This window comes from Pistacia vera, unplaced genomic scaffold (assembly GCF_008641045.1).
Source record: "Pistacia vera cultivar Batoury unplaced genomic scaffold, PisVer_v2 Contig125, whole genome shotgun sequence".
In the NCBI taxonomy this organism is placed as follows: domain Eukaryota; kingdom Viridiplantae; phylum Streptophyta; class Magnoliopsida; order Sapindales; family Anacardiaceae; genus Pistacia; species Pistacia vera.
The window spans coordinates 533,928-545,996 of NW_022195303.1; the positions used below are offsets into that span (position 1 = coordinate 533,928).

At 33.3% G+C, this 12,069-nt stretch overlaps 1 protein-coding gene across 1 annotated transcript; it reads right to left on the minus strand.

The window, feature by feature from the left end:
* Window positions 1-219: 219 nt before the first annotated feature.
* LOC116119590 (probable glycosyltransferase At5g20260) lies at window positions 220-4,140 on the minus strand. The gene is made up of 4 exons (XM_031405536.1): window positions 3,845-4,140; window positions 3,605-3,756; window positions 1,454-1,808; window positions 220-972 (listed from the first exon to the last, which is right to left on the minus strand). The coding sequence occupies exons 1-4, from the start codon at window positions 4,097-4,099 to the stop codon at window positions 307-309; spliced, it is 1,428 nt and encodes a 475-aa protein (XP_031261396.1). The 5' UTR covers window positions 4,100-4,140; the 3' UTR covers window positions 220-306.
* Between the last annotated feature and the right edge of the window lie 7,929 nt (window positions 4,141-12,069).

A 12,069-nucleotide genomic window follows, 5' to 3' on the forward strand; every position in this document is an offset into this window, starting at 1 on the left:
TAGTAATTATTGAGCATTAATTTGTGACATTTTTATTAATTAATTTCAGAAAGAATTAAATAATAAGGGTAAAATTGATATTTTAATGGTGAAAGTGGGGTCAAATTGTCACTTAGATAGATGGCACTAACATATTGAGATTAATGCCATTTATTTGTGAAATAAGGGAGAAATGTTTTTAAAGCATAGATAATGGGTCCACATTAATCAACCCCAATATTCAAGTACAGTAATTCTTTTTATAACCACTTTACCGCTCAATTGTATACTACAAGAAGAAAAAAATAAATCAAAGCAACCAAGAGATCAAGATGGCAGTAGCCTAAAATTAAGCCTCCTCAACCAAACCGAGTGAAGCAACATATGAATCACATCAAATGGCTTGGCAGGCCGATTCATCACAAAATGTTTCGAAACTTGTTGCACATTTTTCTGCATCTCCAAATACTTCTTATCTGATATCCCTCTTAAAATCTCCTTAATCTCTGGTATTTTCTCCGATGGAATGTCAACTGAAAATTTACTCCAATCTAGAACATCGCTAAATGGTAACGCATAATGATCAGAAATTATCACAGGAACACACCCCACATGAAATGCCGTCACAACTCTAGGACTTGCCACTTCATATCCACTAGGGCATAAGCAAAATTTACTACGACCCATTAATTTGAAGTAATCTTCCTTCTTTGGCAGGTATTCATGGACTTGAATTTCTTCATCTTTATCTTTCCAATGCTTTAACAAGGACTTTCTTATGTAACCATGGGCTCCTCCGGCGAAGAAAGCAAGGATTGGACGTTGTTTTGTCGAGAACTGGAGATTCGGAGGGCCAAGTTTTCCCTTGGGGATGTTGATTTCTGGAATTGAGACATCTCTTTGAGGTTGGAATCTTTCTGATGTATTGGCATTGCAAAGTACTCTGATGAAGTTCTTGTAAAGCTCAGGGTTGGCTCTGGAAATTTCTGGTGCCTGAAAATGCAATTAATTAATCAATTGTAACTAATTAGCTCTCAGTTCCCATGTCTATTTTTTTCATTTTGCATGCAACATAATAGCTTTTCAAAAGCACAGTAAAGTAAAAAAAAATAATCTTATTACACACAATTACTTCCGGTTTGATATATAATTTAAATATTGTTTCTAGAAACATGAAATACAACAAATCTTATATAAATGTGTTTAATAGAAACAAGTTAAAATGTTTTTGAATACAATTTTTTGGTACAATCCTAAAAACTAGTGTAAAATTAGAAAAATATTAAAAGTCATTTTTATAATTTTCTATAATTTTTAATCTGAAAACAATCTTTGAATATTACATCTAACACATTTTTAAATATTAAGATATATCTCAAATATTTAAATTATATTTTAACTTTTGAGAATTATTTTTGGATCACAAATCAAACAGATTCTTAATTAAATTCTGATGCCCTAAAGTTGTACGTACCCAATCGTGGCAAGAAACTGAGAAGTGGTCAGCCCCATCGCTTCGATTCCAGTAAGGATACTTGTTAGCTACAATGCCAACATAATCCATAACAAAGCGTTGCAATTGGTCACGAGAATAGGTGACAAGAGGTTTATAAAGAAAGCTGACGATGTTGACAATGCTGATGGGGAGAAAGAATGCATGCGCTTCGTCTGGATGGTTGGCTAAGAAATTGCTGCTGCCACTCTCCATCTCGTCGATGAACTGCCCCTCGATGCCGTAGATGTTGTTCACCGGTCCGACATGGATCAAGGGTAGTTCTCCTTCCTTGTAGACCCAAACCTTGAATCTCTTCTCCATTTCTATGTGGCTCCTGATGAACATATCATTAACATCTCACGTGTTAGCTATGCATTATGCATATGTAGTATCGTTATAAAAATTCTATAAAAGTATATGCAAGATTTACTTGAGCAATTAATGATAAAAATATTTTATCCATTTGTTTTTGTGTCCGTTTATTCCACTATGATGTTGCATCAAAATCATAAAATTACACTAGCTTGTTTCAAAAGCAAAATGCTAATGAAGTTGTAGTCATATTACCCCAATGTCCTAGTAGGACCTTTATAAAGTATTTTTTTTTTTTTTAAATTAATTCAGACAAATCCATTACTGGATTAGTTTGAAGCATATTCAATATCCAGTCCAAGTTTCAAGAAAGGGAAATGAAATTGATTATTTCCATATGATATGAACTAAATCTAAAATATTTGTTCTAGATAGATTCCAACTTACTTAGCTATTCAATAGAAAGGGATTCAGTTTTGATTGGAGAAATAGTTTAGATGACTTAATGTTAGTTATAATCAAAGGAAGAAGATTTTTGTTTATTATTTCATTTTAAACTGTGCAATCTTTAACTGCATATTCTCATAAGCTTGAAGGGATATGAGACTTAAGATTACACAAAATGCAATAAACGGCTGAAGAAACGGTGGAGTAGAGGTGTCTGGTATATGCTTTAAAAAAATTAATTCATTTATATGAATTTTTTTCACCTAATTATTAAATAAGGTTCATGATGAAAATAGATAAAGATTGAGACTTGAGAAGGAAGCAATCCTTTATGCTACTGTGTTCAAGGGAGGGTTACTTGAAATAGAATCATAGCATTTAAGTGCGTAGTGTACATTTCGATACTTTGTATGAAATCAAGGCAAGAGAGTGATTAGCAGCAATCCGAGAAAAAAAGGTATACTCATTTTTTTTTCTTCCTAAAAAATTATGTATAATTGGTGGGGATGATAATGGCTTTGGTTTTTATTTAATTTTTTGTATGTAATTTAGACAATCTACTAATTCTTATATCGTTTATTAATTGGTGGGGATCATTGAGTTTGGAACTTCTATTCAAAATTTTGAGAGTAAAGGAAAAGTTATCAAAAAGAAATTTGATTAAAATATGTTTTATGGCATGTTACATGAAAGTTAATATCAGCTGCATGTTACACAGCCAAAATCATGTAAACATAACGTGTTCAGTTTTTTAGAAGAGCAAAAAGTAGAATACTCAAAATGTTTTAGTTCTTAAATAATTGTTATATCACTGAAAAAGCTACATCATCATGAAGCAATTGAGATATATCATAAATGTAATCTAAACCATTTTGGGATAAAGTCAGAAAATTTAAATGATTTTTAAACTTTTATCTCAATCTCTTTGAACTTTTTGAATTTTGTCAAATATCTTCTTAATTTGAATCAATTGAGTCTTTTTCTGCTCCAAAATCTCTTCTATTAGGAAGTTTGACCAACTTTAAAACCATATCCAAATATCATGTATATCTGACCGAAAAGGGAGGAGAAGTTTTCTATTACCAAAAGAATCACTTGAACAATAACAAAGTTTTATCATGACGATAAAGAGTAGTAGTTTTAATAATTTCTTAACATTTTGAACGTCAATATATATATATATATATTGAATTACAATAACAGTGAAATTTAGATTAGAACTTGGGCGTAATTAAGAGATCAGAAACATTTATTATTTATGTTTAACAAAATGGAAAACTCTAATTATATGAAATATAAGAATTCCCAAGTATAGATAATCAAGAGAAGAAGTTGCAAAAAGTTAAGAGAGTTAATTAAAGAAAACTTAACTGATGAAAAGCGTAAGCATTTCTGTAAACGTCTCCTCTCGGAATATAAGTTTGTGGTTTGGTTGATGAATAGTTATGTGATCGAATTGCTTCATAAATAGCCGCTCGAGCTCTAGCTAAATCATCTTCAAGCCTCTCCAAACTACTCCTTTTCTGCCCACAGTACAAATATATAAAAAGACATATACAGTAAAATAACATGCTCTAGTGGAAATGAACAAAGAGATTCAAGATTACTCACTCTCTTACGCCTATTAGAAGTTACAGTAGCTAAGTTGCCACCAATGCTTTTGAGTGCCGGAAATGCAGCCGCTGAGGATGAGGATAGGAGATTTTCATGGTTTGTTTTGATGTGGGTATAATTTATGGAGCTATATAAAAAATTGGTAAGGTTGTTTTGGAGGTTCAAGGGAGATAGGTGGAAAATAAGAAGAAGAGGAAGAAGTATTAGAGCTGGTATAAGTGAAATTTTCGTTGAACAGTTCAATTCAGCCATGGCGGTTCTATATTTTTTTCAGGAGAGAGAGGGAGTGAGAGAGAAAGAGATACTTGAAATTGATGAAGAATTTCTATGTATGGAAATAATTTAAATGAAGTTACAACAAATGTAAAGCTAGTATTGTCATATATAGTTGTGATTCTTTCCTTGAGGTTTTTGTTTCTTCCAAGACAATCTTTTTAGTATTTGAGTCAAAGTAATAATATTATATATTTTTATTAATATAATACTCTCAATAATATAGTATTCTATCAAACACACTCTTAATGAGATTAGCAAATTCCATGAGCTCATTATTCTCATGTTTATTATCATTAGAAATATTAAAACTACTCTATTGTTGATAAAATTTGGTTTTCTCAAAATAATAATAATACTAAACAAATAAAAAGTAAACTTATCATCTTACTTTAAATAAATTAATAAAAATTTATTAGACATCAATTAAGTGAGAACATTTCTTCCCCTTGGGGTATTTGTCCATTGTATCATAACCTTACATTTCAAGAAATAGTAAATAATCTCCTAAATTTAACAGACATTAAAGTAAATAAGACGACTAGAAAATATTCTGACAGAAGAATATTGCCAGAATACCTTAAGCCCGTCTTGCCATACTAATGTAGCAACGCAAAAATTTTCGTGATAACTTGATATCAAGTTACACCAATTGTAACCATTGTACTTCGACACACAAATCACGCATCATTCCAGATTAACTAAAAACGACGCGATCAACTTCATCAGATTTGGCAACATTCACCAGTACAAATGTGGAACACGGGCACCAAGATTCATTGGCAACAGAATTTTGGAGTTCGGACTCCGGACTCAACATTGAGTCGTTCTAATGCATAAATCAACTGCATATGCCCAACCCATACGATGCTATTACCGTGTTGTATAGGTTCTACGGTACATAATTTGCGTCATTTTCAGAGTACGACATGGACATGCGTCAATTCAGGATTTGGCATATGCGCTTCGTCATGTTCTTCAATCCAACAATCTTGAGACTGATGTCATGGTTGTGTCCTATACGTTATGTGTGTCTGGTGTCGGTGTGCATCGTGGAATTGACTATCCCCGCTTTTCCACCACCGTAAGGGTTAATAAAATCAAGTAACTTGCTTCTTAATTACAAAGTTCTGTGGTGTGATGCTATTTTGTTCGTATGTTATTCTTTTAGTTTATATAATTATTTATTTATTTTTAACTTCTCCTATAAATATTCATATTATATATGTCTAAACGAAGGCATAACAAACATGTTACCCATCCATTAACAGACAACAATTGAGTCCAATTCATAAACATAACCCAACACTCTCACTAATTACTATACAACGAAAAATTATGATCAATATATTTACAGAAGATACATAACAAATACCTCTTACAATTAATTCGTTTTGCACTAGCCATTTTGGTTCACTCATCAAGTCTTTACATCTTTGTATCAATTTGTTTTACATGAGCCACCTGTGAACATTATCCAAACATTATACCAAGATTGTAACTTATCAACACAAAAATTATCAATAAACCATAATGAGTCAATTAATTCACATACATAATAGTTGGGGAAAAGGCTACACACAATAGAAAATTAACAAAAAAATCAAATCCAAATATAATGTTATCCTCGTCGTAAGCATAAATACTACAACCTATACCAAACATATATAATTTAAAGAAAGAATGCAGTGAAATAGAGCAACCAAAACCTAATCCAGACACCAAATTTAAGGTGGAAATCTTACAAGATGGAAGAAAAAGCCATGAGGTGGTAGTAAACCGCCCATACAAAAACTTCATATAATAAATTAATATGTTACAACAGTTTTTCCCCAAAGATACAAGGGACATACAATGATCAAACTATTTCAACGAGAATCAATTTCATTTTCAAAATCTAATTCATCCTCTGTTAGAAGATACGAGACAGAGAAAAAAGAATTGGGGAAAACTTTATTCAGTCAACTCAACTCTGTTTTTACAACTACAGCAGCTCTTTTAAATAACTAATTACAACTAATTACAATATGACACTTGGACTTCAGCAGTAACAAAAACTAATATAACTAATATCCCCCCTCAGCTGGTAATGATTGATGAACATTAAACATACCAAGCTTGGACTTGAGAATGTGATGTTGTTGCTTGCATAATCCCTTGGTCATCAAATCGGCAGGCTGTTCCCTGGTGGAGATGTATGTAGTTTTAATTAATTTGTGATCAATCTTTATACGAATCAGATGATAGTCAATCTCAACATGTTTGGTTCGTTCATGTATATTGGATTAGCAGCAATATGTAGGGTAGCTTTATTGTCACAATACAATAATGCTTGTAGTAGAAGTTTGATGCCCAAATCAAGGAGAAAACTTTGTATCCAAGTAATATCGCAACAAGTGGATGCCCGTGATCTATATTCAACCTCACAAGATGATCTGGAAATAGTAGATTGTTAATTAAAGACTCTCCAAACTTGATACAATAACCTGTTAAAGACCTTCTAGACATTGGACAGGCAGCCCAAGTAGCATCACAATAAGCCTCAATGGTGTAATTCTTCTTTGCAGAAAAAATAGGCCAGTACTAGGACTCTATATGATGTATCTCAGTACTTTGAGAGCAACTTCTAGATGAGATTTCTTAGGTGAATGCATGCACTGATTTAGATGTTGAACTGAATAACAAATATATGGTTGAGTCATACATAAGTAGATGATTTTACCTACTAATCTCTTATAGGAAGAAGCATCCTCTAGGAGTGGATCATTTGTACATGTGCCAACTAATTTATCCAATTCAGTAGTTGTCAATTTGAGATGTTGCTCATATGGAGTGTCAACTGGTTTAGAACCTAGCAGACCAGTTTCAGAAAGAATTTCTAGGGCATATTTTCGTTGATTTATTACGAAACCAACTCGTGAGCGACTGATTTCCATCCCGAGGAAGTATCTCAGGATGCCTAAATCCTTGATTCTGAATTTGGTGTTGAGATATCGCTTGACTTCATCAATGGCTGTAAGATTGTTTCCCATTAGTACTATGTCATCAACATACACTAATAAGATCACCAAACTGCTCCCATGAGTCTTAGTGAATAACAAGTAGTCATTTTTGGACTATAGGAAACCATACTCTAACAGTGCAGTGGTAAACTTGTGATGCCATTGTTTGGAAGCTTGTTTCAAACCGTATAAGGATTTCAATAGTTTGCAAACCTTCTTTTTGGTCTCAAGGTGATTATTCAGACCTGAAGGAACCTTCATGTAAATTTTCTCATTCAAATCTCCTTGAAGGAAGGCATTATAGACATCCATTTTAAAGAGACCCCAATCATTCATGGCTACAAGTGCTGAAATGGTCCTAATTGTAACCATTTTAGCTATAGGAGAAAAAGTCTCGATGTAATCAATACCTTCTTGCTGTGTATACCCCTTTGCAACTGTTCTAGCCTTATATCTTTCAATGCTACCATCTAACTTAAGTTTCACTTTATAAACCCATTTATACCCTATGGTCTTCTTTCCAGGTGGAAGAGAAACTCATTGCCATGTTTCATTTGATTATAATGTGAATTTCTGTATCTATAGCATTCCTCTGATTATGGTCACTAACTAAGCACGTTCAAGCCTATAGGTTTATAAGAGAGGATAATCCTCTCATTCAACAAGGCCTTATTAGGTGAGGAATTAGGCCCACTCCAAAATCTATCATGGTATCAGAGGTAGGTCTAGTTGAGATGAGTGCTTGACCGACAGGTGAGGAGTTAGAGCCAGCAACTATCTCTATCAACAGGCATGACCCAACATATGGGCTTGACCGTGAGGAGGAGTGTTGGAGTCCCACACCAATTAAGCATGCTCAAGCCTACTGGGTTATAAGAGGGGGTAATTCTCCCACCCAATAATGAGAAGTTAGGCCCACCTCAAATTCTATCATGGTATTAGAGCCAAGTTCAGTCAAGCTAAGTGTTTGACCAGCAAGTGAGAAGTTAGGGCCAGCAACTACCTCCATCAACAGGCATGACCCAACATATGGGCTTGACCATGAGGGGGAGTGTTGGAGTCCCACACCGATCAGGCACGCTCAAGCCTACTGGTTTAAAAGGGAGGATTAGACTTTGTTGAATGAGAGGATTACCCTATCTCACAAACCAGTAGCCTTGAGCGTACCTAGTTGATGTGAGACTCTAACACTCCCCCTCATGGTCAAGTCCATATGTTGGGTCATGCCTTTTGATGGAAGTAGTTGTTGGCTGAAACTCCTCACCTGCTGGTCAAGCACTCAGCTCAATTGAACCTGGGCTTTGATACCATAATAGAATTTGAGGTGGGTTTGACTCCTCACCCCAATAAGGCCTTGTTGAATGAGAGGATTACCCCCTCTTATAAACCAGTAAGCTTGAAGATGCCTAGTCGGTGTGAGACTCCAACTCTAACTTAATTAGAGGTAGAACAAATGGGCCAGGTTAGGCGGGCCAACCCTAACCCAGCCCGGGTATACCCCGTCGAGTAGGGTGGGCCTTCATAGGCCAACCCGACAGGTTATTTTTTCTTTTTAAAAAACCTGTCCAACCCACCGGGTTGGACAAAAAAAATTAATAAAAAATTAAATTAATTTTTTTTTTTTCAAAAACCCATTTTACCCTTGAAATATAACCGTTTCATAGCAGTTGGAGGGGTCTTTTTTGTCATTTTTCTTTTCCCTTTTTTTTTTCTATAAATAGGGCCCAAACTCTCATATTTCCTCACATCCTAAATTCTCTTATTCTCGCATTTTCTCTATTGAAATCTCTCAATCTCTTTGTTGTCAATTTGCTCTCATTTTAATTTTTATTAGTTTTTGCAATTTTCAATTCATATTTCAAAATTCCAATGCTCCTTCTTTAATTCTTTATTTCTTTTATATCCATATTTTTTTTTTTTAAACTAGAATGAATAGATATTTCCATCCCATCATTTTCGATGATGAAGAAAATTATCCTAGTCCCTTTGAATTTACTAACGTAAATGCAGTAGATTCAAATAGTCCCGCTTTCTCATTCTCAAAATCCGATACAGCTCATAATATTTTCCCCCTTCCTCCCCATGCTGCTACAGCTCTCGGTGGTTCTAGAAGTCGTCCTCATCCAATGTCATCTTAAGCAGAAGCGGGTTCAGGTTCATCAACTATAGTCGGAACTGACGATAGGCATACATCAGACGTTTGGGTGCATTTCGATAAGTTTACGAGACCGAAAATAAAGTTCAAGTGAAGAAAGCAAGATGCAAGTATTGTGGAAATATTTATAAAGCTGATGCAGGTAATGGTACTAGTACTTTAAAAATGCATGTTCGTGAACATATGAATCAACATGGAAATAGAGAAACCAATCATACTCAAATAACTAATATGGGTACTACTTGACATTATAATTCTGATGTATATAGGGAACAATTAGTTTTATATATTGCTGCAACTGATCAACCTATTAATATGGTTAAAGATAAATATTTTGAAAGATTTATTAAAAATTCATTTTTTCCAAGATTTAAAAGTTATTCTAAAACCGCGACTAGAAATGATTTAATAAAATTATATGGGAAAATGAAATTAGAATTAAGAAATAATATACATAGTTGTCATGTTAGTATGACTCTAACCGCCAATATTTGGAGTGGTAGAGCTAAACAAAATTATATTTGTATGACTTTTCATTATTTTGATAACAAATGTAAATTAAATAAATCTTTATTAGGATTTAGATTAATGGATGTGGATCATAATGTTCAACAAATTTATAATAAAATTGTTGAAGTTTTAGAAGATTGTGATATTATTCATAAATTGATAAGTTTAACTTTAGATAATGCAAGTGCTAACAATAGAACTATAGATTTTTTTAAAAGTAATTTCCTTTTATGACAATTTGAAGTTTTTTCACCAACGTTGTGCATGTCACATTATTAATTTAATTGTGAAAAGTGGTATGAAAAAAATTAGAAATAATATTGATAGAATTAGGGATTATTTAGCTTAGATTACTAGTAGTAATAGAAGAAATACTGAATTTCAAGATGCTTGTATAAAATCAAATATGTCTCCTAGAACTTTTGCATTAGACATGTCTGTTAGATGGAATAGTACTTATTTAATGCTTGATTGATGTTTACCTTATGCAAATTTAATTAGTTATTTTGTAGCAAATAATAGGGGTTCTCATTTTTTGGTAGACAGTGATTGACATATAGCTCAAAAATTTCATTCTTTTCTTAAATTTTTTTATCAATCCACTTTAAAACTTTCTGGTGTGTATTATCCTACTAGTCCACTAGTAATACATACAATTATAAAAATTTTAAATTTATTTTAAAACAGAAACAATGAAATTTTAGTAGGACCAATAGAGGCAATGAAATTAAAATTTAAAATATATTGGAAACCTATTCCTTTTCTTTTTGGTTTAGCTGTCATATTTATTCTTAGAATTAAATTAGCGCGTTTAGAAAATGGTTTAGACACATTAAGTGAAAATTTACGAGACGAAACATATACCAATCAACTAGTAGAGATAAGACGTGTCTTGCAAAGGTATATTTGCAATATGAAAACAGGTATGGGAACCAGCGAAGAGGCGAAATACCCAAGGAAATAGCATTAGAAAAAACAAATGAAGACTTTGACTCCTAGAGTGCACTTAATAGGCCGAAGAGGACCCTAACGCGAAGCGTAGCCTCCTTTTCAGAAGCATTAACAATGAATATATTGTCCTCCATGCAGCTACGGAGTAATGAGCTTCACCAATATTTGGGAACCCCCGACGTGCTAGCAGCATATCCACTACAAAAAACCAACTTTGATGTCTTAGAATATTGGAAAATTAGAAAATGTATTTTTCTGGAATTATCAAGACTTGCTTGGATGTTTTCTCTGTTCCTGTCTCAACCGTCTTATCCGAACAAACATTTAGTGCAAGTGGAAGAATTTTAAATGACAAGAGGACTAAACTTTCATAAAAATTGATTGAAGTCCTCACATGTTTTCGAGATTGAGAACAGTCGCGCCATCAGGATCAATACGAGGTTATCGACGATACTTTAATATAATCATTTCAATTTTGTAATTTAGATGATACATATGAATGAGGCCATAGACAACCCTCAAATTCGTTGTTTTGTAAATTATAACTTTGTAATTTGTAAATTAATTGTCAATTATTGCACTCTTTTTTCCTTACCAAGTTTTTATCTCAATTGGGTTTTTGTTGGTAAGGTTTTTAACAAGGCAATATTTGTTGTAATTTCTTATTTATTTATTTATAAATGAATAAATCTAATTTTTCTTATATTACAATTTAATTGAATTAATATTTGAAATGTTAACATAAAAAAAATTAATTTAATTGAATTATTGATATTTGAAATGTTAGCTAAAAAAAATTACACAAAATAAAAAAATTCTAGGCCGGCCCGGCCCACCCTCATAAAAACCCGTCGGGTTAGGGTTGGCGGGCCAGGCTAGGCCAACCCTTCTAGCCAAAGAGGCGGGCTGGGTTGTTGGTGGGCCGGTTAGGCCCGACCCACAATTTTGCTTAACCCGCCACGGGTCGGGCCGAACGGGTTATTTTTCCACCTTTGAGCTTAATTATATATTCTCTATCACTTTCTACATTATGTTCAACATCATAAAAAATAAAATCATCCAAGAAATGGCAGTCTCTTGTTGTACGTTTAACCTCATCTTCATACATGATTGTATCCTCCATATCTTCTTTACGTAGAGGTGAATCATCGACCTCCTCAACGACATGGATATTTCCTTTTTTGGTATCTTCTTATTGAAATTCAGTACCACTATTAAAATTCTCAATCACTTTTTTGACATTTGTCTCTTGAGTAGCCCATACACCTCTTTTGGGTACCTTATCCACGACCATCCAATTGTCACCCATGGAAGAGGTCTTTCATATACTG

Bases quoted from the DNA above. Each gene is read 5' to 3' on its own strand.
- LOC116119590 (XM_031405536.1), bottom strand. From the start codon at position 4,099: ATGGCTGAATTGAACTGTTCAACGAAAATTTCACTTATACCAGCTCTA. The intron at 3,757-3,844 runs GTGAGTAATCTT...TACTGTGGGCAG, and splicing joins CTTCTAATAGGCGTAAGAGA to AAAAGGAGTAGTTTGGAGAG. The intron at 973-1,453 runs GTACGTACAACT...TTGCATTTTCAG, and splicing joins CAGTTTCTTGCCACGATTGG to GCACCAGAAATTTCCAGAGC.